Genomic DNA, 27,374 nt, shown 5'->3' on the forward strand with positions numbered 1-27,374 from the left:
TTTCAGCATTTCAAATAAATGGTGCACCTGAACAAGAGCTACAGAATAATCTCTTCTACGGCAGCCAAATGCCAAGTCTTTTGATCAGGATTTGTGATAATTGCTACCTTTCCAAATTATAGTCTTAGAACTTAGAGGAGATCTTGGCATTCACCTCTGTGTCACTTTATAGCTCAGAGAGCTGAGGTCTAGAGGTTACTTCTGAATATCTTCTGAGCTTTATAACTTTGGATTTGGAGAGATGGGCTGGCAAAGACCCCCTGAAGTTTCTCTGCTCATTCAGGTACTCAACAAACATGTATGTTTACATTTTTCTTTTAATTCATTTTTTTCCTTTTTCAAAACGCATTTTATTTTCTTGAAGTAGAGTTGGTTTACAATGTCCTGTTAATTTCTGCTCTCCAGCCAAGTGACTCAGTTATACACACATATATATTCTTTTTCAGATTCGTTTCCATTCTGGTTCATCACAGGATATTGAATAGAGTTCCCTGTGCTACACAGCAGGACCTTGCTGCTTACGCGTTCTCTATACCATAGTCTATAAACATGTATCGAGCACTTAGAACACCCCCAGGACCTTGGGAAACACTAAATTCAAACATGCCCTGCTCTCAAAGAACTTGGAGGCCAGTGAAGAAGTCCAGCTTGTAAACAGAAGGTTACAGATCCAGCGCCATCCAGAATGAGGCTGTCCTCATTCACTTATTCATTCACTCAACACATTTCTTGAGCTGCTCTACTAAGCCACGTGCGAGCCACTCACAGTGAGTGCTCCGCTATCACTTCTAGTCTGGGGGTGGTGGCTGCGGTGAGTCAGAGAAAGCCCTGGAAGGAAGAGTGGGAGTTTGCCAGGGAAATTGGGAACGGGGAACTGCAGCGGGAAGGAGCAGACTGTGCAGAGGCAGGGGTGACCAAGGGCACAGGCAGCGGGGAGGTCGGTGAGCTTGGGGTACATGAAATGTAAGAGGGGAGGATGGGGCGACCAGGCTAAGGAGGGTGCATCTGGATCAGGGCCAGTATGGTGGCTGTTAGTCTTCTCTGGCATCATCTTTTTTTTTTTTTTTCGGCCACACTGCTCAGCACGCGGGATCTTCGTTCCCCGACCAGGGATCGAACCCAGGCCCCCCTGCAGTGGAAGTGTGGAGTCTTAACCACTGGACCACCAGGGAAGTCCCCTCTGGCATCATCTTTTGCTTAGGAACTGCTGACAGGCGTAGAGATCATGTTCAACTACATTGTTCCCTAATTCTACCTGCACCCCCCAACTCACACAGAAAGCCTCTCGATACGTGGTATACCATACGACCTCGTGGTAACGCTAAGGCTTCCGGAAATGTGCTGTTTGTCGCAGCTCTGGAATAGTGAAGAAGCAAGGGGAAGGGTGTGTGATTGCAGCCCCCGCATGTGGGAGAGTGGTGGTCCGGGGTGTGCAGGTGTACAAGGGGAACACTAGACGCCCCAGAGCCTGGTTCCAGGGACTCTTCTGGAGCTCCGGCTCCCGCTAGAAAAGGTACTAGTGAAAAAGACAGAACCTGAAAACCTCCTTCCCCTGAATTGTTTTAAATAGGTAAACGACTTCTGCATCGTGGCAGAAATGAGCTGCTTGGTGTTCCTCTTGCTAGTTACAGTGGCTAATTTATAGTTGGAAAGGAAGTTGATTGCCTGACATGAATCAGAGTGACCCACGGTGTTTTAAGAATCACAGATTTCAGTTCTCTGGTGTCTCTGCTTTCCCAAGCCCTTCCAGGCATGGCCGCTTGGAAGGCTCACATCACCCCTGTGGAGTGGATAGAGCAGGTGCTTGATAAGTGAGGTCGGTGAAGAGGCAAAGAGTCTTCCTGAGCTGGAGCCGGGGCCTCCCAACCCCTAGCCTGGCCTCTGTGCACCGAACCCCACGGACAGGCTGACTGGTTTTGTTTTCATTTCCCTTCCCTCTTGGTGAAGGGAGAGTTAACTGACTGCTTCAGGTGTATAAAAATGTCCACTTGTAGCAACAACGGGGACATCTCTGGGATCCGAGGGACTAGAAAGGGTGATAGCATCGTCAGGAAGGATCTGGAACATATTACAAGGAAAGCACACCCTCCAAAGTCCACTTTATGGTTTGATTGCTGTGAATTTACAACGTGAAGACTAGATGTGGCATTCTTAGTCTCGAGAGACTAAGAAGAAAGATAGCTCTGTGTGTGTGTCAGGTTGCATGTGTGTGAATTCAGTTCCGTCAACCCTTAGGGAACACACGGTGTGTGCCAGGCCCGTTTTTGTCATTTGTGACAACCATGTCACTGAGTGTGTTTTGAGATTTTTCATTTAACAGCAAAACGAATGCAGGGTAGTTGTTGAAAAATTCACACTTTACAGAAATACAGAAAGTCAGTCTTCTGTTAGTCTCCCCTTCTGCTCCCAACCCCCCCAAATTACTGTGAACAGTTTGGCAGGAGTCTTGTCGTATGTGTTTCTGCATCTCTATGTGCAAAAACACATATTTTTTTTTTATTGCAGTAAAATTGCTTTACAATGTTGTGTTAGTTCCTGCTGTACAGTGAAGCGACTCAGCTATATGTACACCTATATCCCCTCCCTCTTGGACCTCTCTCCCATCCCCCATCCCACCCATCTAGGTCATCACAGAGCACCGAGCTGAGCTCCCTGCGCTATACAGCAGGTTCCGACTAGCTATCTGTTTTACATATGGTAGTGTATTTATGTCAAACCTCATCTCCCAATTCGTCCCACCCTCCCCTATTTTAGTTGTCTTCTGAGAGTGCGTACACGATTCTGGAATTATGGAATTAAGAGAAGCAGGCCTGTCATTTTGAAGATTCACAGGCTGAGGCCTGGCAGGTGAAGTGACATGTCTAGACATCAGGAGGACAGTTTAGAGGCCCTCGTCCCGTGTCCGACGTTCTTGCCTGTAAACCCCACTGCCCTGCTTCTGAAGAGCTGGTTCTTTTTATCCTGTTAAAGGAATGCTGAGATCTCGGACGTGGGTTCTCTTTCTAGTCCACAGGAGATATTCTTAGCTGCTGAGCTGAATTTTAGAGTCCCGTTAGTCTCGTTGTCTCATTAACCTGAGCTCACACTTTCCTCTGTGTCCCCAAGGGCCTCCAGCCCCTGCGGCCTCTGAGCTGCTGAGTACAAGGAAGCTGCCCAGGTGTCTATGGAGAGGAGAGGGAAGGGGACCGGGTCGAGGCATCTCCTCCCGGAGCTCCCAAAGAGGTGTGGGTTTCTGGCTTTTTCTTTCTTTTCTTTTTTTCTTAAGATAATGAAAGCACTCAAGTGTTTTCCTCCTTGTGAATATCCAGTAACCTCTAAATCATAAGCACTGCCTGGGTAAGGAGGTAAACTTCGATGTAATAGAGCAGAGCAGGGGCACGTGCAGAGCTGGTCCTGTGCCTTCCCCTCTGACTGTACGCCTTCCTCTCCGTTTCTGAGCTGCTTCTACCTTCCCCGGCCCTGGACCGGAGACAGGATGGCAAAGGAGATGAGGGCTGATTTCCCGCCAGGGTGACAGCAATCGCTTCAGCTCTTTCTGGCTTCCGATGTGTTAGACCCAGGGTCATATATTTTTAGCAGACCTTTCCCACCAAGCGGTCTCCAGGGAGCCACGTGATAGCCGGGTCAGAAGGAGGCTGCGGTGAGGTGTGTGGGGGCCCTGCCCTGCCCTCCTGTCCGCTGGTTCCCATGTGGGGCTTCGGCTGCTCTCCGGGGTTTCCAGCCTAGAACGGGCTTCTCAACTCCGGTAAAGGTCGCCCCTCGCGGGGCCTGTAAAATAGGAGGGATGTGCGTGCTCAGCCTCTCACTCTGGCTTTGATCCTTACACGCGCGGGAACCGCAACGGGCTGCCCATCCTCTCCCACCAGAGCCAGAGCCCAGAGTAACACAGAGCTCTGCGTCCGCTTCTCTGACAACCTCTTCTACCCCTCCCACTCGGCTCCTTCCTACCCCCCACTTTCTTTTTTAAAATTGTAACATTTCAAACCTATAGAAAATTTGCAAGAACTGTACAAAGAATCCCCACATCTCCCTCACCCAGATTCTCTGCGACCTTTCCTCTCTATTGATCTGTAATATGTACTACAGATGATGGAGTTCCCCGTCACCCCTAAACAGCCGGTGCGTACCACCCAGTAGTCAGGACACAGAGTCTCTCCAAGAAGCCCCTCTGGGATCACTTGTCATGTCTTATCGGCCTCCTTCCACCTGGAATGCTTCCTCAGCCTTGGCCTTTTTGACCGTCTTCCGTTCTGTAGTTTGCACCTGAGCTGCGTCTGCTGACGTTTCCTGGTGACCAGGCAGAGGCAGGGCATTCCTAGCAGGATCCCATAGAAATCATGCTCCCTTTCCACTCCAAGGATGTTAGCCTTGATCACCTGCTGAAGTTGGTGTCTGCCAAGTTTTTCTACTGTGAAATCATCCATTTTTCCCTCTGTAGTTGATCAGTATTTTCTTGGGGAGGAATATTCCAATATAATGCCAATATCCTGTCCCTCATCAAACTCCCAGCCACCATTCCTGGCACATACACGGATGACCTCTGCCTGCATCACTACCACTATGGTGTTTCCAAGGAGTGATTCTCCATCTCCATCATTTCTTCTACGTTTATTAGCTGGCATTCCACTGAAGGACAAGCTTTCCCTTCTCCCTCATTGATTTGTTTTTTATTCATTATTTACTTATAATGAGTCTCTTCAGACTCATGGGTTCCTATTTTATTTGATGCGTTGTAATCTGATACTCTCATGCCTTATTTTGATGTTCAGATCTAAACCAGGCCACTGGGAGCCCTTTCAATAAGCGGGCTTCTGTGTGATGTGACGTGTTTGCATCATTCTTGATTTCCTTACTTTCTGGCATAAGTTATCCCAGTGGCATTTTGTACTTGCCCTGCCCCAGCCCTGGATCAGCCACTTTTCCAAGGCCCCCTGTTTCCTTTCAGTGGAGGCTGGTATGTAGACACCAAAATCTGATCACTCGGTGTGCCCACTGCTACTGCTAGTCATGTGTGTACACACATCTGTACCTATTTCTACATCTATCTGTGTATGTGTATTTTTAAAAACCCATGGGATCAAGCCAGTACTTGTAATCCTGGTCCAAGACCTCAGGGTTCTTCCCAGCCTTTCCTCTTTCCAGGTTTTAAATCCCTTCAGACAGTGAGAAATCTGACTTCCACGGATTCGCATCATCCTTAACATGTTTGTTTATTCACTCGATGTGCCAACCTCCCAAGCACTCCAGAGCGGCCCTCCCCTCCCTCTCAGATGCCTCTGCAGGGCACCCCTCCAGTTCACTGTCCTGCTTCCTCAGATGCCAGCATCTTCCAGCTGGGAGGTGAGGGACGGGAACAAGAAGAGAAGGGAAGATGGGAAAACCCCTGTTCCCTTTTGATTTCATTTCTGTTTGGGCTGAAAATTTAATGCAGGCAATTTGAGGAGAGGACCCAAGATTTATATTGTTGTAGCAGTTTCTTTGCCAGCAGCTTCATTCATGCCCTCATGTCGTTGAGCCCAGAGTGACAGTCGCTCCGTCTTTCCTTTCCCGTCACCTTTGTTGCTCATCTTTCCCTCTGTCTTTGGTTTCCATGGTCTCTGCCTTTCCTTCTTCCCTCCCTCTTTCTCTCTTTCTCATCAATTTCAGGATTCAGAGTCGGGATGGCAACCATTTCAGTCCTTTTCTCTCTCCATAGCCCTGTTTAGATTTTTATTTCCTACTCTGTTTCAGGGCTGCAGACCTAGAAATATGTAATGTCAGTGATCGTGCCCCACAGATAGGAACCAATAATAGAGCAAAGCTAGAGGTCCCGAATGTACAGGCGGGTTGTTATTCGGGGAATTAAGCTTCCGTAACGTAGAGTATAACACTCATCTTCCCTGGACAGATATAACAAGCTACTAGAGGATCCGGACTGGATGGGAAAGTAGCATATAAAATATAAGAACTAGGTGCACGATCCTCTGTGTATACATCCTTGTCCTTTATGGGCGAGACCTTCACTCCTGGCTGACTGCCTGGGTAAAGTGGGTGTGGCCTGAAGGCAAGTTACCTAGAAACCCCTCCCCCACTGCGTCTTGTTCCCCTCTGGGGCCCTCGGCTTCTTGGCCTTCTCTGCCGCTGCTGCTCTGGCTTATTCTTCCAGGACTCCACTCCTTTCCTTCCCCATCGAAGCCTCCCCTGCCCAAGGCTCCATAGCCTCTGATAATAGGGCAGCCAATTAATCTGCTAAGCGGAGCCAATAACAGGGTAGTAGGTGCTTATGAATAAAAAGGCCATGCTTCCCAGCTGCTACAGGAACACACACTGCTTAGCTCAAAGAAAAGGTGTAGGGGCTGGAATCATGAGGTTCAGGGGCTGTGGGGCGGCAGGGGCAGGTGGGCAGGAGGGTCCTCAGGACACAGCCTGAGGCTGCTCCAGGGCCACCTGTGTGTGTGTGCGTGAAATCACCGGGTGTGAGAAAAGGAGTGGAACGGGGCGTGTCCACACGAGAACGCCAGCAGCAGCCTCGGAGGTGTTCTTGGAGTTTTCAAAGAGGCAGAGGATCTCCGGACACCAAGGCCTCTCGGTTTGAAATCGTCCTCTGCTCTGGACAGCATGAGAGTTTAATTTCCTGTGACACGTCTACTGGATTTGTACATTGAGAAATCAATTAGTGTAATTGGGGCAATCGGAGACGTGCAACAGAGGGATCATTTACTGAGAACAAATGTCTGGAATTGTCTATTTTGCCAGTGGAATTTCTCACAGTTGGTACAAGAAAATACTCCAAATTAAATCATTCAGGCTGAATGAGACTTTATTTTTCTTCTTCTTCTTCTTAAAAATGTTAAAAGAAACACGGCCTGGCTGAGATCTCCTCCCTTCCCATCAGACAGATTACTGCTCAGAAGGATCCTCTAGACTGACATTTTACCTGAAAAAAACAGAGCAAAGGCAGATGAGAAACTCCAGGTGTGCATGTTTGGCATGAACATTTTTGCCCAAAAGATCCTAAAATGGTTGTCTGCCGTGTTAAGACCATGTGGGACGAGATCATATGGGACCAGGTGGCCTCAGGGGCTCAGGATAGGGAGTCTCTAGGATGTAAAAACTTCGAAGAACGTTGCTCCCACCCTAACAGAGAGAGAAAAGCTTGGATAATCTACAGAATGACAGTTTTCCCTGAGCCCATCAGAGGGCTGAGGCCACAAGGCAATGGACGTTTAGCTGAATTCCAGAAAGCGCTGAGCCCTCTGGGGAGAGGGCCACCATTTCAGCTTTGGCAGAAGCAGGAGAGAAAAGCAGTTACCATACAAGCGAAGTCGTCACAGACTCCCGCAGGCCGGTGTGGCTTGAGTGTGTCTGGAGCCCCAGGCCTCCACCAGGTGCTCCTGAGAAATAGTGGGGTAAACCAGGAGGCCAGAGGACACCCATGGGCAGCACAGGAGAGCAGGTGGTGCCTGTGGCTGTGGGGTTGGGGCGTGGCCCCAGACCCTTCCCTTGTGTGAAGCCAAAACAGACCCTCTCCCCTTCAGACCTCAGGCAAAATCCCTTCTCCAGAGGGGGAGTAGTGGCAAACTCCCTCTGCCCCTGGGGAGGGTAGGAAACCTTCCAGCCCCAGGACAGGCAGAGACACAGTGCTGCTTCAGTAAAGGGGGAGGCACACCCCCTGTACTCCCAGGGAGGGCGGGAAGCCATTTGGGACAAATAACTAACTGCCTTATACCAATAAAAAGCAGAGGTCTGCTGCCACTGGGGGAGGAGCAGGGGAATCTCACTCAGCACCAAGTATAGAGACAAGGCAGGTTTTGCTGCTGCAGAGAAGAGGGGAAAAATGATGAAAAAAAAAATCCCACCTTTGAGGCCCAGGAGCAAAGCCTGCCTAAGACTGAAGCTGGAGCAGGACAAAAGAGAAGCTCTGCTCCTACCTTGAAACAAGGAAGAGCATAGGACTGCTGGCAGGGGGCAAGAGCGTGGAGAAAGACCCCAACTGAGGCACAGGCAACATAAGGATGGCTGGAAGCTGAGCGGCACTCAGGATCACAGAACAGCCCTCTGGCACCTTAGCTCCTACTCTGAGCTCCGCGTGACAGCAGCCTACCTCTGGAATAATCTGAAGGCCGTGTGCACCCGTGGTAACAACAAAACCCAGACGCAGGTCAACTCCTGACTAGATTGACTCAGCCCCCATCCTCAGCCCTGTGCTAACAGCTTCACAGAAGCAGAGGCATGTCCATTTCCAGGCACAAATTATTTCAGTCTCTACTGCTCTTCTATATATAGTGTCTGGCATTCAATTAAAAATTACAATACACACAGTAAGAAAAAAACAACAACAAAGAATTGTCAATAGACAAAGCAATCAACAGAACCAGACGTAGAGATGACCTGGATTTTGGAACTATCAGATGGACTTTGAAATAACTATGCTTAATATGTTAAAGGATCTACTAGGAAAAGTGGACACTGTTCATGGACAGATAGGGGATTTCAGCAGAGAGATGGCAACTGTAAGAAAGAGCCCAATGAAATGCTAGAAATTTTTAAAAACTTTCATGGCAATGAGGAATTTCTTCAACAGGCTCCAGAGTAGACTGGACACAGCTGAGGAAAGAATCAAAGAACTTGAAGACATGTCGGTAGAAATGATCAAAATTGAAACAAAAAATAGAAAAAGAGTGATGAAAGAAAAACCGAAAAGAGCAGTCAAGGGCTGTGGAACAAAATCAGTTAGTCTAACATGCGCGTAACTGGAGACGCAGAAGCAGGTGTCTTCGGGAAGAAGAATGTGGCAAGCTGGCATTTTCCTGAGAAAAGCGTGTGGTTAAAAAAAATGCCCACAAGTAGCTACTGCTTTGCTCCCTAGCTTCTAATTTAGCTGAAGAAGTTCCTCTAATATCCCTCCACCTCCTTCTTGTTTATCTTCTACACCCAGTTATTTGGGGGAGGAAATATGTGATTTCTCCCCGTAATCCCCCTCAGTATTCTGTCTGCCATTCAGCGTGGAGTGGAGTGGCTGTCAGGTTAGTGGGACTAGCTGCAAAGGTGCAAGGAAGATTCAGCGGCCTGCCTTTTACTCTTAGCCAATAACTTAAACTGGATTTGACTCAAACACACCACACGGATCCTGATTTTAAAGAGGTGGTACATTGCAGTTCGTCTCTGTCCATAGTTTTAGTTAAGAACGAGCAGCTCCCAGAATTTGCACCCCTCCCCCCTTCAGATCAGCAATAACAAGTCTGCTTAAAGAAAAAGAAAGTATGAAATGTAGTATTTATCCATGAAACGCTCTTTTGAAATACTGGAAGTGGTCTCCTGCCTAGACTAGTTATGCCTCTAATAAGACAGTTGTACAAGCTCCTTTGGGTACATATGCCCTAAACTTGCTTTCAGGGTTTCAGCAACTTCAGCTGCTGGATGTGGCCATCCATCCATCTGCTGAGGCCAGTTGCTGGAGAAAACTTGCTGCAGTGGGTCTGGATGTTTGTACGGTCCTGGAATCCAGATGCTTCGTGGAAGAAAGAGGAGGGCCCTTGATGAGAAGGGCCAGGAGCATAGTTTCTAAAACCTGAGCTCATGGGTTTAGAATTTAAACTCAGACATGTTTAAACTCACGTTGCCATTGTTAATGGACTTGCACCCCTGGCTGTGTGCAGACTGCCCCGAAAAGCCCTCTGCGAAGCTTTCCTGACCCCTTAACCAAGCAGCTCCTTTCTCCTCTGTGCTACTTTCAGTCTTCTACCTGCATTTTGGGCGTTTTTCACGTGATTTTGCATTTATTGTTATGCATCTCCTTTCTGTCTTAAACTGAGTTCTTTGAGGGTCAGGGTTTGTGTTTCAGGCATCCCTAGCGTAGTGCCAGGCACAGAACAGCTTCTCAGTAAACGTTTGCTGAAGCGGATTTAGTGCCTGCTCGGCGTGAGGTAACCGTAGTTGGGACAAGAGTTTGTCATAGCCGTGCCCCTGTGTGATTTTGTTCTGCACTAGATTCCTGGGTCTTCTTGCACACCCGTCATAGCTGTGCCACATGGGCTTCTTCTGTGGCCCTGGTGAGGGAGTTGGATTCAGATCATCACAGTAATGGACTTGGAAGTAACTTAGTGTGACTATGTTGGAAACAAATCAAAGATAAAGTAAGAAAAATAAAGTCATAAAGAAGAAAGAGATCTTTGAACCAGGATCCGAGGTGGAAGCTGAGTAAAACGATTAGAGACACAGATCTATTGATATTTAGACGGTCCCTTGCCTTCTGCCGGAGTTCAGCTTTGGGAGGGGGGTACGTGACCCAGGGAGGGAAGCAGAGGGGCTTCCTAGGGACCAGGGCAGCGAGTAGAATCCTGGGGACCACCTACAGCGGTCGTGACCAGTCCCACACGGATGGCTATGGTGACTGAGCAGTCCCTCTAAGCTGCCTGGTAATCACAAGGGAACCTGTGCTTTCATCAGCTGATGAAAAGAAACATACCATTTCCTCGGGTTAAAAAAAAGCCCCAAACTCTTTCTTCCTGGGGCATCCAGGTTGGTTCTATATGTGGCTGTGACCTAGAAAGGCTGTGTGACCTGAACCAATCATTTGACTTCTCTGGGCCTTGGTTTCCTCAGCATTCAGGGATCTCCAATAGCCCTTTGGACGCCAGCATCCTCTGGGCAGACTGTGTGTCTAGAATCCCTGTGGATTGAGATCCTGACTCTGGCTCCAAAGAGCAGGGACAGCCACCCCTGGGGTGTTAGCAGCAAACATTAGTGTTTTCCTTGTAGACTGGCCACTTCCCCAGCTTTGAGGCATTCAGGACCAACGACTGCTCCTGGAAAGTGACTGCGCCCCCCGGGAGCGCTGAAAGCCCCGCAGTCAGCACACGCACGCTCGAAGCCCCAGCCGAGTCCCCTGCAGGGAGCAGACTGTGACGCCCACAGTGGTACGCCCACCCCGGATTCCCACATGACCACAGGGTGCCTGCGCTCAGCGCCCAGAACCTTCCAGACAAGGCGCTGCTGGGTGTGAAGAGGGGATTGCAGATGGCAGCGCTGGGGAAGGAGGGGCTCCCTCCGGTGCAGACCCTTCCCCGGGGTACAGTCAGGACGCAAAGCTGGAGAGAGTGGCTCCAGGCCCCCCGAGCGGGTCGCCTGACAAAGGCTTTTCTGCAAGTTTGTATTTTGCAGAATGATTTGAGGGGAACTGGCTTCAGCCCCGAGCTCCTCCCCTCCCTCAGATTCCTGCAGTCACAGACCTGCTGTCTTGCCTTCAACCACTTTCTCCCTTTCTGTTATCAGAACGGGCTCTGACCTCGCCTTTATCTGATAAACTCATTCACACTGGGGTGTGGATTACTCACACCGCTTTGGACCCTACATTTTCACGGTGTCCAAAGTCTGCAAGAGGAAGAAATCTAACGGAGATTTTCAGGCATTGGCGAGAGGAAATATTGCAGCGGGCTCTCCCATCCCCTCCACATACACCCACCCTGGCAAGGCTGGCTGTGCTGACGGGCAAAGATTTGGCCAGCTGTACTCTGTGGGTTTGGGGCGCAGGGCGGGTCCGATCTAAATAGGAAGTAGGTAAAGTTCCCTTCAAGCCTACTCTGGGCTGTTCTCTGACACCCAAGGCACCAGTTATATTTGCCCCGTCCAAGGCCCCTGACGTAAAGAGGGTCTTATACGTGTTCCATTCTCCCATCATGAGGCACCTGTGTCGCGTTACAGCAGTAATCACTCAGTACTTTCCAGTGCTGGTTTTAACAAAGCAATAGGGCTAATCTGTTAATGGGTTAATGCACTAGAACTCCCAGGCAGAATATTTGTGTTTTAATTGGAATCTCCTGAAAATGATTCCCTGATACAAAGGGAGAGTGGGAGTTTCAGGACCCCATGGTGGGGCTGCAGAGATATTGGGTGAGCCAGGGACCCCTCCATTCACACCATCAGGAACCAACCCCTCCATCTTGGTGATGAGGGTCTTTCTTATCAGCCAGAGCCCACGGTGGCCCTGGGGGCCCCCCTGAAAGGGGACGTGGGAGAACAGAGTTGACCAGCAGAGGAGACAGGAAGGAGGAGATGGGAAGAGGGGAGTTTGCTGGTGGGGAGGGAGCGGGGTGGAGATCACTGACTGATGAAAATCATTCTCTGTGCGGAGCCGAGATCTACTCCTCCGTTGGAACTGAAAGCTAGTTCCATCGTGTAGTCAGTTATTTGTGTTCTGAGTAGCTCTCTTTGAAGGCGGCTTTTGCCAGAAAGTTTCAAGACATCTAAGTGCAAGGGTCAGAAGGGTCTGAAGCAGGAGGGGACCAGTGAGCTTGCGCTGGCTGCGTTCTTTAGAGCCCGGGCGGCTGGAACTTTAACTACCCAGTGAGAGTTCTGCTTTTGTGGACTTGATGGTTGGCCCTGGAAAATGTTTGCTTGGTTTTTTTCCCCTCAAATTTAACTGTCAGACAAGCTTTGGTCACAGGCTGGCTCTGCCCTGCGCCTATGTCGACACCACTCGGGGTCTCCCCTTCGGGCCCTTTGCACGGCCCCTCGCGGTCAGGGACCTCGGTCCAGCCGCCTGGACCAGCAGGACGCACGGACCCTCTAACCCCGCCGTCCCTGCCTCTCTGCTCTTCACAGAATGGGCTGAACGGCTTGCATCTCGCCTCTAAAGAAGGCCACGTGAAGATGGTGGTCGAACTTCTGCACAAAGAGATCATCCTGGAAACGACAACCAAGGTACGTCTCTTGGTGGCGGGGGTGGGGGGCGGGGCAGGAGGTTTCCATCAAAATTCACATATCGTACCAAACCCTAAAGACATAGAAACCAGCCCTTCATGACAGAAACCCAAGCCTGCTTCTGAACTCTTCTCATCCTTCCAGTCACTTCCTAGCCCTGTGAGCCCCTGAAGTCACCTGAAAAACACAGGACCCCATTTCCACAAGGATTCAGGGGGCCTTTATCCTCATCACTCGACTGTAAATCTAAAAATAAAACCCTTTGCCCAATGGCTTCATGCTTTCCCAAGCTAAGAGGTCCACAGGCAGGTGCCTTGGGTCCAAATCCTCGCTGAGATGTTTCCTACTCTGTGACCTGAAGCAAGTCACTCAGCCAGTGAGAAGCCTCAGTTTACTCATCTTTAAAATGGAGATTATAATATGTAGTTGCAGGATTGGTATGAAAATCAAATGTGGTAGTGAATATATAATGCCTATATAGGAAGAAATCAATAAATATTGGTGACTATGTCGTTCATGAGGGCTGTGGAAGAGTCCTTCTCCACATCCTTCTCCAACCCTGAGTCTTCCTTGGTCAGCCCCAAACCCATTTCCTCTCCTTACTGGGTCCCTTGAACAGTGAACAGTGTTCTGTTTACTGCAAGCATTTGTGTGATGTCACACCTCTCACAGCAGGACGGTTCTCCCCAAAGCAGTAGATTATAAACACCAGTGACTTAAGTCCAGAAACTGCAGTCATGAAATTGATGCACCTACATGTTGCAAAATCAGTTTCATTTCTTATGCATCTTATTTGTTTACTAAGCAACAAGCAGCCAGCTTTTAAAAACAAACAAAATGAAACCAAAAGAATCACCTCTGTTTACCATGTCAAGTACTGTTTCCTCTTCTCCCCCTTCCTTTGTTACATCCCATGGTTTTCTTCCTGGGCTGGTCCCTGCAGCCTCTTATTTTCCGTTTGCTGTTTATTCAGCGTGGTCTCACGCACAGCCCCGATTTCAGTTCCACGCAGTTACCACCTCGTGAGCAGAGAACCAGAAGAACAACAGGTAGAGAACAGATATAATTTATGGTTATGAAGTGAACTTCCAAAATATTATGAAGGTAGACTCATCTCTCGAGGGAAAATTCTGTAATTTTCATGTCATTTCCCAAAGGTGAAAAGATCTCACGGATGAAATAGACTGATTTGCTCTTTCTGAACGTGTACAGAGCATTTTTTTTCTAACCCCGTGACAAATACCAATTGTTTCCACCCGGCTTCTTCTGCGGATGAAAGGGACGTGGTTATTTCTCATCCGATGCTGTCAGCTGCCTGGCCGCAAGCATGGTACCATCTGACGGGCTGTGGTGGCCAGAGTGGCTGTCCTCCCCCTGGCATCCCCACAAGAGCTGCAGAAACACTACGCTTCAGCACGTTTACTCTCTCCGAATTTCCCCCTTGGATCGGTATTCTGCAAGCGAACGCTTGGTGTGTCTCTGTATTTATAGAAATTGTATAAGCCAACGTGGTTTCTGAGGGCCCAACAGAGGGAGGAAAAAAAGGGTGAAGCTGAAACCGTGGGCAAAGCAAGAGCCACAACAGATTGGGGAATTGTAACGGGTCTCGCAAGCAGGAGCGAGATTAAAAAAGACAAGACTAAAAAGCCAAAACCAATATAGGTTCCTAAACTGTGCTTAGAAAATTTAAAAGCGTGAAACAAATGCATTCTTTGCCTCCCCCTGCACCCCCCTCCCCAGCCCGGGCACTCACTCAGCACCCACTGCAGCCACCCTCCCTGCCGTGAGCTCTGGGACTCCCTGGAAATGGAGAAATTGGGTCTTTGTGGATCCAAATATAGCTAAGTACTTTTTCCTGCTTCTTTGAGGGCACGTTCCTTCATGCTGCGGGAGGAGCAGAAAAAAACCATCTCCCTGTGACTCCGGACCTGAGGCTGGGGGTCTCCTTGAGCCTTGCGGCGCGTGCATGTGTGTGTGGAGGGGGGCATACATTCCTCACCAGGGCTGCTCTCAGCCCAGGTTCTGAAGACGTCACGGGCTGAGTCCCACGGCCAGGCCTCCACATCTCTCCCTGGCCAGCTTCCCTCCACGTGGGTTTGTATGGGGCGAGTCCTGTCGTCGTGGGATTTCAGGCAGGAAGGGGCAGACGGAAGGAAATGTTTGAAATTCCCTTCTCGAGCTGGCCCAGTGCCTGACACACACATGCTCAGCGTGTGGTGAGTGGATGGATGGACACGGCATGCCTCCTTCTAGGTGGGGAGGCGTGGAGGTCTGAGTCCTGATTCCTAGAGAAGGTTCTGGTGCCAGCAGCCCTGCTCCACTTGGTACAGCGAGTGAGTTGGACCCAGGTGCCAAGGTGTCTAAGTGGAGGCTCTTCGGACTTCGAAGGAGAAAAGATTACTTAGCATCTTTATGCTCATTTCTGACACTTATTCTCTGATGGATATTTGAGGAAGAACTCTTCTGCTTATCAAGTGGGACTTAAGGAGAAATCAGAAAGACACATTTGGGAGGTAACGAGAGGACCCTCCTGCTTGAAACAGGCCACGCTTTAGAGACAGAAACATGAGCCCTGGGGCACCGGGTGGCCCTGTGATGCTCAGACCCCCTGGGGGAGGCGCTTGGCTCCCAGTGGCCGGTGGCCCCAGCGCACAGACTAGATTTGAAGTCCCTGTTTGGTGGGTTTCCTGAGTTGGATTGGCAAGTGTTCATGTAGTTTAGTTAAAAACTATATGCCGTCTGAATTAGAAAATGTGAGGTCGTGTGAGATCTGTGCGCCTTAAGTAGCAGAGGGACAGATGGGTCCAGCTGTGGTCCCTGTTTGATGGACGTTGTCAGGTGGGCCTGCCCCGCCTGTCCCTCCCGGAGCAGGGATGTCCGTGGGATCACGTCGGGGAGAGGGACTTGGGAGGGAGGCAGGAAGGAGCCTGGCAGGAGCCTGGCAGGGAGGCGCATCCCGGAAACGGAAGCCACGTGCCGGACCTGAGCCCGCCCATCCAGGAAGTGCTGTTAAATGCCCAGGATGGACCTAAACAAGAAACCTCACACGTCCCCGTCACTACCACCACCTTCAGAGCCTGCCTGGTGTCTTAGTCTCTGTTACCAGTTCTCAGCTTCTGAAAAGTTTACCTTAAAACAGCTGTGAATTTCATTTGCTTCTAATGTTTCTTCTCTCCGGCCTTCCTCTCTCTCCGACTTGGTGAACTCTGACTCACTGTATTTTACTTATTCATATTCTTCCTTTGTGTTTTCCTCTGCCAGGTTCTATTCTATTTATTTTCCGCACTTGGTTTTATATTTTTCTTTTCTTCTACGTACATTATATAGTTCCTTTTACTAACCCTCCCCCCAACTCCTTTACCTATTTCTGCCCTTCCCGCTTCTATCTGATGCTTGACTGCCCCTCACCCCGTGCCCGCTTTGGTCCAGCCTTTGGCCGGTGCGTGTTGCTGTAATGGCGCGAGGGAGCTGGGCCCGCGGGATCCGTGGCCTCCTTTTCCCTGGAGCTCGGGGCCTCCACCCCATCCTGCAGGGCCACAGCCCGGGAGGAGCCGGACGTCCAAGGAGTCAGCTGGCCTGGCAGCCCTTCCGCAGGTGTCCTGGGGGATCCTGACGGCCCGTCGGCCGATGTCGGGACGCCGAGCCCAAGAGCAGCAGATCCGTGCTGAGAAGTTGGCGCTCTTGTTCTGGGGCATTCTTTTTTCAGGAGAACGGGAGGAACTTCCCTCCCTGGGTTTCCAGGGCTGTTCATGATGTCTGATGGGTCAGGCACACAAGTGTGTGTGGTCCACCCCTTGGGGCCATAAAGGAAGCCCGCTGCCTCCCCGCAGACGACACCCTTATCCCACACCTGTGACAGCCCTGTACCTGTGATGGGCCCCTGGGAACCTCCTGTCTTCCCTCCCCGTGTTTCAGAAGGGGAACACGGCGCTGCACATCGCCGCCCTGGCAGGTCAGGACCAGGTGGTGCGGGAGCTCGTCAACTATGGCGCCAACGTCAACGCCCAGTCACAGGTGATGCTCAGGGCCCCGGGCGGTGGGGCTGCCCGTACCCTTCACCCGGGTGGACACGCTGTGTGGCCGAGTCCAAATGTATTCAAATGTCCCCAAGCACCTTCTTGCTTTTTCCTGCTTCACGGTGGACGTTCTAAGCACGATGGGGTGGGTCATTGTGGACCCCGTCTCTGTTCCTTCAGCTGAATAATGTATTTAGTTGTGGCTCATCTGTGCATGGGGGGGACGTGAGGGGGGATGAGGAAAGGAGTGAAATTAGCGGGGGGTGGGTGTGCAGAAGAGGCTGACCATTCTGGGAGGGGCAGGAGCAGACTTCTGGAGAGGATCACCCCCACCTGGTGGCCTTCTGAAGTAACCCCGCTACGCCACTGCAGAGTGTCCGTGTGTTTTTATAGCTGGAGACACAGGTGGGGATGTTGCCACAAGGGCTGGGTGGAAACAGGTTGCAGGGAGAGCTGTCTGCGAGTTTGGAGGATCCTGCATTGGTTTTAGCGTCTGTCACTAACGTGGGTGAATGCCAATGTCTTTTTCTCTTGGCCTACAGAAAGGCTTTACACCCCTGTACATGGCAGCACAAGAGAATCACTTGGAGGTGGTTAAGTTTTTGCTGGAAAACGGAGCTAATCAGAATGTAGCCACAGAAGTAAGTACCTTGGGGACGCGGCCTCACGGCTGAATGTCTCTTGGGGGGAGGACACGGTCCCAGGGGAGTGTGTTCCTGGGACATGGCTTGGGATGCATTCTCTGCCATGATCAATGTCCTGGGTGCTGTTGGACCCTGCAAGGGGGCAAGAGACAAAGTTATGGCCGTTGAGGGATGCCCAGACATGTGCCAGAGAAGTGACAGCAGGGGTGAGCCTGTCATTCCCACTGTGACAAACACTGGAGGCCGGGCTGGGGTGGGAGGCGTGCGCGCACGTGTGTGTGTGTGTGTGTGTGTGTGCATGCGCGCGCACGTGTGGGTGACAGGTCTGCCTAGGACCTTAATGAGAAAGGCTCTTGCCGGGAACCCACGTACACTCTTGGACAAGTCACTCGACCCTGAGTTTTGTCACTGGTGAAATGATGAAATCGGACTAGATGGAACCAAAGCTTCTCTTGACTCTTAGCATCAGATGACATCTACTTTGCCAGTTCAGGGGGCCCTGTGCCCCTAGCGCACACCGAGGAGATTAATAACAGTAGCTCACAACTGAAACCTCGGTGCCTGGTGTGGTTTCCAGCGTTTGGTAGGCGTTCAATAATACTTGTGAGATGAATGAAGGAATGTTGGTCGGCCGTCAGTTCACGGCACTGTCCTGACACCGGGTGATGGGGTGAGAGGGAGGCAAAGAGACAGGACAGTAAAACTCTCATCAACGCTCCGACTAGGAGCACGTCCTAAAGGAAGAGTTCAATACGCGCCAAAGGGAAATTCCTGGAGGTGCCGTGAGACGGCAAGGCACGAAAGCAGGGCCAGGAGCGGCGTCAGGGAGGAGGCGGCATCTCAGCTGAGCTCGCAGGCTGTGGGGGAGGGAGGTCTTCTCGGGCACAGGGCAAGAGCCCTGAGCTTGAAAGCGCGTGTCCTGCCCTGAGGACCGAGTGGTCAGGACGGTCAGAGCCAACGGTCTCCCTCTCCCCCTCCCCGGTCAGGACGGCTTCACCCCTCTGGCCGTGGCCCTGCAGCAGGGCCACGAGAACGTGGTGGCGCACCTCATCAACTACGGGACGAAGGGGAAGGTGCGCCTGCCAGCCCTGCACATCGCGGCCCGCAACGATGACACGCGGACGGCCGCGGTGCTGCTGCAGAACGACCCCAACCCCGACGTGCTTTCCAAGGTGAGGCGGCCGGCAGGGCCGGGATCATGCCGGGGCCCCGACCCGGGGCCCTCGGGGTCTCCACCGATTCCGGCAGTTACCTGGAACCAGCCAGACCACAGAAGCTCCAGCGTGCACCCCAAGCACCCGCCCCGCTGCGCCCGCCGTTCCACCAGCCAGCTGAGAGCCACAGGGGACGCCCCCCTTTAAACCCCCGGGCAATGCTGAAGGACGTGTGCTCGCTGTGGCTCCAGGTCACCCAGAACAGCGTCCAGGCGGGGCAGGAGGGGCCTCTGGCCAGAGGAGGACTTTGCAGTCCATCCCCCCCACCCAGGTGGTGTTCTAGAAGTTTATTCCAGCTCTTTTCCCAGCTTCCCCCCGGTTGGAGGGAGGGAGGGAAGGGTCCCCACATGGAGATGGGACCGGAGAGGGGCCTCCCAGGGGCCTGGACAGCCCGCCATCTGCACACGCTGTCTGATGTTTTCACTACCTGTAAGTTTAGACTTAACGTCTAAACTTAATGTCTCCCTCCCGCTGCGAATGCACTTGCACTGAGTCAGTCACACAGGCCCCTGCCCCATGGTCATGGGGTTCCGCCAGGAAAGCTGCTGCCTGGACTGTTAGGCGTGGTCGGGGGTTAGGAACAGAAGGATGACAAGGGACCCACCGAGGGTCAAAGGACCACCCAGCTGGCCACCCAGGGGCCACCGCACCCCTATGGGGGCTGGAACCGTCCCGAGGATTAAGGTCATGGACCCCATAACACTTCTCACTCATTCATTAAAATCTCTTCAGAAGTAACCGTTCAGAGGAATGGGCCCTGCCTGCCGGGTGGGAGGTGACCCTGGTCCATGGTTTGTCCATGTGAACCACGGAGACTGGGTGTCCCCAGAGGTAGCACCTCACTTTTGGATGTAATTGCCGTGGGACATCTCTTGACCCCTTCCTTCTGAATCTGCCTGCTGTGTGAGGTCCTCTGGTCCTGCCGGCTTTTCAGAACCCCAGGCTGATTCTGAGGTAGAAATGACAGTATGTGGCTTGTGACGCCTTGTCCCCCTCTGTTGTGTGCCAGACGGGATTCACCCCCCTCCACATCGCAGCTCATTACGAGAACCTCAACGTGGCCCAGCTGCTCCTCAACCGGGGAGCCAGTGTCAACTTCACGCCCCAGGTGAGGCCCTTTGGTGAGGCCGCCCATGCATGCGGGGACTGGGCGTGAAGAGCCCAGTGCCCCCCTCTTGCGGCACCAAGGACATCCCCGCACTGCAGACGTGCCTGCGGGTGAAGCAGCCCTGGGTGGGTTTCTAAGAAATTGCAGCCTGTGTTTTTGATTCTCGGGGACCTGGGCTCAGCCAGCTTGCTGTGATGAACCAAGAGGCTGGCGTGTCCTTAGAGGCTTTGAAATCTGTCTTAGGCGAGAAGAGTCCTAACAGTGGGCTCCGATGGCCGCTTGCCTTGGGCTGGGGCAGGGCCACAGGGGAGCAGGGCGCAGAGCAGCTACCTCCCAGACAAGGACACACGCCCTGACCAGTCCCTTCCTCCCTTCCAGAACGGCATCACGCCGCTGCACATTGCTTCCCGCAGGGGGAACGTGATCATGGTGCGGCTTCTGCTGGACCGCGGGGCCCAGATAGAAACAAGGACCAAGGTGGGTGCCAGCCAGCTGCCCGGCAAGGCCAGGGGAGCGAGTGCTGCCTTCCAGGGCTCCACCCAGGTAGTGGGCTCCCCGTGACCAGCTAGGGAAGGGCGTCCAGCCTCTAGAACAGCCCACAGGGGCAGCTGGAGACCAGACTGCTCCATCGGGCTGGTCCTTAAGGAAGCCTTCTCGTGCCTCTCCGGCTGGAATGATGCCACAGGTGCCTTCTCTCCAGCGACCTCTGATGGGTGCCTCTGGGGCTTTCTCTTTTTGACTGTCTTTTAAAGGATGAATTGACACCTCTCCACTGTGCAGCTCGGAATGGGCACCTGCGAATCTCAGAGATCCTGCTGGACCACGGGGCGCCCATCCAAGCCAAAACCAAGGTGCGAGCTTCCTTTCTGCAAGGAGCATCTCTTAGGCGGGGCTCCAGCTCAGGCCGACCCGGGTCGAATCCCATTTCTGAGAAACAGAGATGCTAATTCTACTAACTCAGCCAGTGTGTGTGACGCTGACCCCGATGTCTGTCACACAGGAGGCACTCGGCTCTAATTATTATCTAGATCAAGGTTGGCACCCTTTCTCTCTAAAGGGCCAGATAGTAAATATTTTTAGGCTTTGCAGGCCCTGGTCAATGTCACAACAATTCACATCTACCACCGTAGTGGGGAAGCAGCCGTGGATAACGTGCAAACTAGCAGCCCTGTTCTAGTAAAACTTTCTTGCCAAGCACAGGCAGCAGGCTGGATTTGTCCCATGGGCTGTCATGTGTCTGTACAGCTCGAGATCAGGCCTCATCTCTTTTACCCTGGCTCCAGAAAAGACAGGAACTAAGCATTCGGGGAGTCTTCAGGGCCTGGGCCGGACTGGATGATGTTGAAAAGAAAACAAAACGGTTCTTCTCGAGGTCCTTTCGGGGCCAGAGCAAAAGCCCAGCCCTCAGTTCTAACATGAGGTCTTGAGTCTTACTGGGGCCGAAGCTGTCAGACTACCTGGTGTTGCCTGCACCGCCTCCAGGCCTACTGCCTCGTTCTTGGGGTGAATTTAGAAGGTGGTCAGAGCAGAGCAAGGCAGAAACCAGACCCACCCATGGCCACTCCCGAGGTTTTCTGTGTGCAGCTCCCTGTCATAAGATTCTACACCATAAGAGCAATTTATTCCCTGACCGAGGGTTATGTGAGTGTTCAGTGGAGCTCGCTGAAATCTGGGTCATGTTCACGGCCCAGGCTGTCGCGTGTGTGTGTGTGTGTGTGTGTGTGTGTGTGTGTGTGTACACTTCCCCTTTTTATAAGGACAGCAGTCATATTGGATTAAGGTCTACACCAGTGACCTCATCTTAACTAACTACATCTGCAATGATCCTGTTTCCAAATGAGGCCACATCACGAGGTCCTGGGCTTTAGGACTTCAACATGTGAATTTGAGGGACACAGTTCAATTCAGTCACTAACAATAGCCGTCATGCCGCTTGATTGTGTTCCTCCCTCACTGAAAATCCTGCTTTCAGTTGTCTCTTGCTAAAACCTAACGTCCCAGTTTCCTCGCTCAGGGGTTTCATGATGCAGCTCCCGCCTGCCCCTGGAGTCCAGCTCTATGCCCTTGGCCTCCCGCGTGTTTACCTGCATGGAGCTCCCTGGGTCCCAGGGCGGCTGCCTCTGTGGCACTGCACACACCATTCCCTTCTCGGGGATGCTCTTCCTGTGTCGTCTTCCTGGCAAGGTCCTAGCTCAGGGATCACCTCCCTGGGAAGCCTTCTCTCCCCATGTCCCCCCGACCCCATCATGACTCCACACTCCCCTGCTCCTCTGTGCTTTATCAGGCCTTCCTGATGTCACCACACGGAGTGGCAACAATGTATCTCTTTTCCCATCTTTAACCTACTAGTCTGCCAGCTTCCTTGGCCTGGAATTCTGTCTGTTCTGTTTCCCCAGAGCTTATCCCATACCTGATGCACTTTAATCACTTAATATTTGCTGAATTTATGTCTAAATGAATGAGAGTGAGTCTTCTCTGTCTTTAATTGTTTGAAATAAATTGCTATTTAAGAAACAGTGAGGATCCTTAACAGTTTTTTAAAGTGATGTGCACTTGTCAAGGACAAAGAACGGAGGGTTTTAGATCCAAATTCCATTTTAGCATCATTCATTCATTCAAGACCACACTGATTAAGGACCACTGTGTGTGTTACATGCATGCGTGGGGCGTGTAAGAGATACCAGGCACAGTCACTGATCTTAAGAAGCTTCTAAGGAAGGAGAGAAGATACATACACCTGAAAAGTTAATTATGAAAACAATTCGGCACGTATATAAGTACGGTCCGAGTGAGGGGTACAGATGAGAAAAGCCCACAGGAATCAAAGGTGGCCAGGGGAGGCCTCGTGGAAGAGGTGGGCCTGGCTAGAGCTGGCCTGGAGGATTTGGTGGGGTGAGAAGAAGGAGGTTTGCAATCAGAGACCAGCAGGAACGCGGAGGCCGGAATGAACCAGGCTCACCCGGGAGCCACATGGAAGCCCTGTGTAGGGAGGAGGTGGGAAGTGAGGTTGGAATCATTGCCTGCCTTGAATTTCCATGTTCATTTCCTTTGCAACTGGTTGTTTTCCCTCTTCACCAGAATGGCTTGTCCCCAATCCACATGGCGGCTCAGGGAGACCACCTTGACTGTGTCCGACTCCTATTGCAATACAATGCAGAGATAGACGACATCACACTGGACCACCTGACCCCGCTCCACGTGGCTGCCCACTGCGGCCACCACAGGGTGGCCAAGGTCCTTTTGGATAAAGGGGCCAAACCAAACTCCAGAGCCCTGGTGAGTAGGAGGCTATCGGAAAAGGTGCCAGAGGGGCTAGGGCCAGAGCTGCATGGCTGAGCCCCCCAGGGAGGTACCCACTGGTGCCTGGAGCTGCCCTGGAGATTCAGGGCGGGGACAGTGTCGGGGGTGGGGCGCTGAGGCCCACGGGGCGTGGCAGCGCACAGGCGGATGTGACCTTACTCCCTGCCGCATCCCACACATAATGACCGAGCCCCCGTAACAGGCTGAGGTCTGGGTGGGTTTGGGCCCAGGACACCTGACTCACAAGCAGTGTGTGCGGTAGGTATGCGGGATGTCACTCCCGTCCGTGCCCAGAGCTGAGGGTTGGTGATTTCTAGCGACTGCCTGGCTTTTTGACCTGCTTTGGGGGCGAGTGAAATGGGCTCAGCTAAGCATCCTTCCTCTGCAGAGGGGCTCACAGTGGTCATGGTGCTTGAGCAGAGGTGAGTTCAGGCCTAAAGCAAATTCCCTCCTGGGACTGTGGTTCCTTTTGCTCGCCCCAGGCCGGGGGCTCCCGGGGAAGTTGCTGGCGGGGCCGGAGCGGTGCACGGAGCCTGCCCACACCCGCCATCTCCCCTCTGCCCATTCCCAGAGGAGGAGAATTTAGAAGGCCGGACAGCCTCCAGGCCGCCAGGATGGCTCGTTCATTCATTTATTCATTCATTTGTTCAGACAGCTTTCACCAAGCAGTCCCCACTTGCCGGGCACTGTCTGGGGTAGTCGGGGTTTCTCAACCTCAGCACTACTGACATTTGGGGCCCCATGTTCTTTGTTGTGGCGAGACTGACCCGTGAATAGATGTTTAGCAGCATCCCTGGCCTCCACCCACCAGGCGCTAATAGCACTCCTCCCCTCCTTGTGACAATCAAAATCGGCTCTAGACATTGCCAAGTGTCCCGGGGGCGGGGGCTGGGTGGTGAGACAAAATCCCCTCCCCTCACATTGAGAACCACTGCCCTAGGGGTTAAAGCACTGAAAAAACAAGCAGACGGGCAAAACCCAGCGAACAGAAATCCCTGCCCTGGTGGAGTTTACATCCTAGCGTATCACGTTCGAGCAGGGCTGAGGTTCAGAAATCCATTTGACTAGAAACGCACGGCGGTTTCAGGGAACATGCTGGGCTTCACAGCAGTTCTCTTTATTGTAAATTTCCCCTTAAGGAAACTTTAAACGGCAGGCTCTTTCAGTGCGTCCAAAAATGAGACTAAATTTGGAAAAAGGGTTTACAGACAACATACCCAGGACCTCGCCTGGTGAGAGCCACCTGCCCCTTCCGTGATTCACAGTGATTGACGTTTAGGCTGGGCAGGGGCTCCCTTTCCATCAGCAGGGTGGTCTGGGTGTTCCTTGGGCTTGAGTGTGAGCCCCTGCTTGCCTGTCTCCCTTTGTGTGGGGCTGCAGAATGGCTTTACCCCCTTACACATCGCCTGCAAGAAGAACCATATCCGCGTCATGGAGCTGCTGCTGAAGACGGGGGCCTCCATTGATGCTGTCACTGAGGTAGGAGAAACTCCGCAGACGAGTGGACGGTCTCCGCGGGCCTTCTTCCAATAGCCATCTTGAGAGTTGTTCTTTGTGGCTGCGTGTGTGTGTGTGTGTGTGTGTGTGTGTGTGTGTGTGTGTGTGTGTTGTGTGTGTGTATGTGTGTGCTAGTCTAGAACTCTCAGGAATACATCAGGGGTCACTAAGACCGGGAGCTGGTGTCAGATCTCAGGGAGCTGTCCAAGGTCAGCTGCAAAATGTTTTGAGTTGTACATGTGGGTGGAATCACCCTGCAGTGTTTTTTTTCCCCCTCGGCCATTTTCCTAGAAGCAGACCCATTTCATAGAACTCCCTTTCCTTGGAAGACTCTTCTGGAGCCCCTAGAGGCAGGAAAGCTTAAGCTCCATCTGGCTATGTGTCTGGAGGAGTGGGCAAGTCTCCCCCGTCTCACTCCTGTCTGGTCTGTTCCAGTCTGGCCTGACACCTCTCCACGTGGCCTCCTTCATGGGGCACCTGCCCATCGTGAAGAGCCTGCTGCAGCGGGAAGCATCGCCCAACGTCTCCAATGTGGTGAGTCCGTGGGGAGAGCAGGCCCTTCCTGTGGACGGAGGGCTCAGAGGCGAGCGTTTGCCAGTGATCCCAAGCTCTCCTCTCGAGGACAGAGGTAGAATTCTCAGAATAGCAGACGCTTCGGACTTGGGGAGATGACTGTATGTACTGACGCTTTCTCAGTTAAATGTGTCACCTATGTGTAAGTCTTGGGAGTTTTATTTTGGACGATCATTTGGGAATTTCTGTGAGTGGTATCTGAGAATACATGTATGTTTTTAAACATTCCTTAGCTCTGGGGTTTACCTTTAAGTGTATCTCACACACACACACACACACACGCGCGCGCGCACACACACACACACACACACACCCCAGGCATCAGCAGACTAAAGGCTGAAGTTGCTTTTTGCTGGGGCATCTCCACCTCTTGGAGGAATGTCCGCCGAGCTACTCCAGGCTGGCACTGCGGAGCCCTGTGTGTGCCCTTTTGCAAACCCAGCAGGTGTTAACACTTCCATAATTTTGTTATTTTACAGAAAGTGGAGACCCCGCTACACATGGCAGCCAGAGCAGGACACACGGAAGTGGCCAAATATTTGCTCCAGAACAAAGCCAAAGTCAATGCCAAGGCCAAGGTGGGTTCTGGAGGTGGGAGGGATCCCAGACGGAAGCAATTCAAGCGCGGGAGGAGCAATCCTCCCTGATCGGAGACCAGGCTGCAGGGCTCGTGGCGCCGAGATTCCTTGTCACACCTGCTGGGTTGCAGCACACGCTCTGGTTCTGCTTTGCAAGGGTTCTGAGAAGCCCAGAGATGTGTAGGCATCAACAAAAGGCCAAGAAACAGTACTGCGGGGGGCGGGGGGGGGGCGGGGCGGGCTGAAAGGTTGCGTGGTGGTTACAGTCACAGTATCAGAAGAGAAGCAACTTTTTGAAGAAAGCGTTGCTGGTGAAAATCAAGATGCCCTCGCGATGTAAAAGGCATCTCTGAGGTACTGAGTGATGCCGAGTTTGCAATCTGGCTTTGGCCAGGATCAGGCTTTCCTACCGCACAGACCACAGAGCCTCTGTTTAGTGTCAGGACTGTGGTTTGGGTTTGAGCCACAAACCCAAGGGAGGGAGGCCCCTAGCTGGGCCCAGTAACACAGAGACCCTGCCCACTGACCCCCTCAGCTTCCGGAGGAAACTGGAAGGGGCGGGGGGGGGCGGGAGCTGGGATGAAAAGTCATATTTCCCCAGGTCTGACCCTCCCATTGCCCCTGGCGTAGAGAAAACCAGAGTAGCCTTCAGACAGAAAGACAAGTGGATGCTTAGACAGGACTCGGGAGACAGTACAGTTCACCTTGTTTGATTGCCCTTCACTTTAGTGTGGACAGATAAAGTGTTTTTTGCAATAAAGTGTTTTTTGCAGATAAAGTGTTTTTTACAATTTGAAGTTTTGTAGCAACCCCGTGTTGTCAGGTGGATAGCATTTTTCTAGCAGTAAAGTATTTTTTAATTAAGGTAAGTGTATTTTTTAGACATAATCCTATTGCACACATAATGGAGTGTAATAGTGTGTAAATAACTTTTATATGCACGGGGAAACCAAAAAAATTCATGTGACTCGCTTTACTCTGTTACCCAATTTATTGCAGTGGTCTGGAACTGAGCCCACAATGTCTCCAAGGTCTGCCCGTAAGAGCAACCACAATGTATAGTGTGTGCCAAACGTGGTGTGAAACATCTTATACACGCTGTCTGTTTGATCCTAACCATAGCCCTATGAGGTCAATACCATTATTCCCATTTTACAGATGGGAAGGCTGAGCCTTTGGGCAATTAAGTAGGAATAACAACTAACTTGAAAGGTTGTTATAAGGATTAAATAATATAGAACATATTATATAGAACATAACTCAGAGGTTTGAACCTCAGCTCTTCCTCTTACTAGCTGTGTAGCCTTGAGAAAGTCACTTAACCTCTCTGGGCCTCACCTGCCTTCTTTATAAAATGAAGAGTTGGTTTAGGTAACCTTAGTGTTCCCTGTTCTTTGTTTTTGCTTTGGGTTCCAGGATGACCAGACCCCACTTCACTGTGCAGCTCGCATTGGCCACACAAACATGGTGAAGCTCCTGCTAGAAAACGACGCCAACCCCAACCTGGCCACCACTGCCGGGCACACCCCCCTGCACATCGCGGCCCGAGAGGGCCACGTGGAAACGGCCCTGGCCCTTCTGGAAAAGGGGGCGTCCCAGGCGTGCATGACCAAGGTACAGCATTCCTCCTCCCGTTCTCCAGAGCGGCAGGCTGGTCCCAGCTGGTCCTGGGGCAGGGGAGGGCGTTCCCATCTGGTCCTCCGTATTGCCTTGACTGTGCTGAGGGCTGCTGGAAGGAATGGACCCACAGGACTGGCCGCCAC

The 27,374-nt window shown here is 51.9% G+C and overlaps 1 protein-coding gene across 11 annotated transcripts in view; it reads left to right on the forward strand.

The window, feature by feature from the left end:
- ANK1 (ankyrin 1) overlaps nucleotides 1–27,374 on the forward strand; it is a 211,331-nt gene that overhangs the window by 128,080 nt on the left and 55,877 nt on the right. For 9 of the 11 annotated variants that reach the window (XM_012538780.3, XM_033415392.2, XM_049704180.1 and 6 more), the window contains exons 3-14: nucleotides 12,583–12,681; nucleotides 16,597–16,695; nucleotides 17,240–17,338; nucleotides 18,328–18,513; nucleotides 19,565–19,663; nucleotides 20,042–20,140; nucleotides 20,416–20,514; nucleotides 22,742–22,939; nucleotides 24,344–24,442; nucleotides 24,896–24,994; nucleotides 25,513–25,611; nucleotides 27,028–27,225. In XM_012538780.3, the coding sequence (XP_012394234.1) occupies nucleotides 12,583–12,681; nucleotides 16,597–16,695; nucleotides 17,240–17,338; nucleotides 18,328–18,513; nucleotides 19,565–19,663; nucleotides 20,042–20,140; nucleotides 20,416–20,514; nucleotides 22,742–22,939; nucleotides 24,344–24,442; nucleotides 24,896–24,994; nucleotides 25,513–25,611; nucleotides 27,028–27,225 (1,473 nt within the window). Of the gene's footprint in view, nucleotides 1–9,343; nucleotides 10,899–12,582; nucleotides 12,682–16,596; nucleotides 16,696–17,239; nucleotides 17,339–18,327; nucleotides 18,514–19,564; nucleotides 19,664–20,041; nucleotides 20,141–20,415; nucleotides 20,515–22,741; nucleotides 22,940–24,343; nucleotides 24,443–24,895; nucleotides 24,995–25,512; nucleotides 25,612–27,027; nucleotides 27,226–27,374 lie in introns of those variants that run through there. The other 2 variants (XM_049704178.1, XM_049704177.1) reach the window with 2 other exon arrangements.

The sequence above is a fragment of the Orcinus orca genome, chromosome 21, assembly GCF_937001465.1.
Source record: "Orcinus orca chromosome 21, mOrcOrc1.1, whole genome shotgun sequence".
Classification (NCBI taxonomy): Eukaryota; Metazoa; Chordata; class Mammalia; order Artiodactyla; family Delphinidae; genus Orcinus; species Orcinus orca.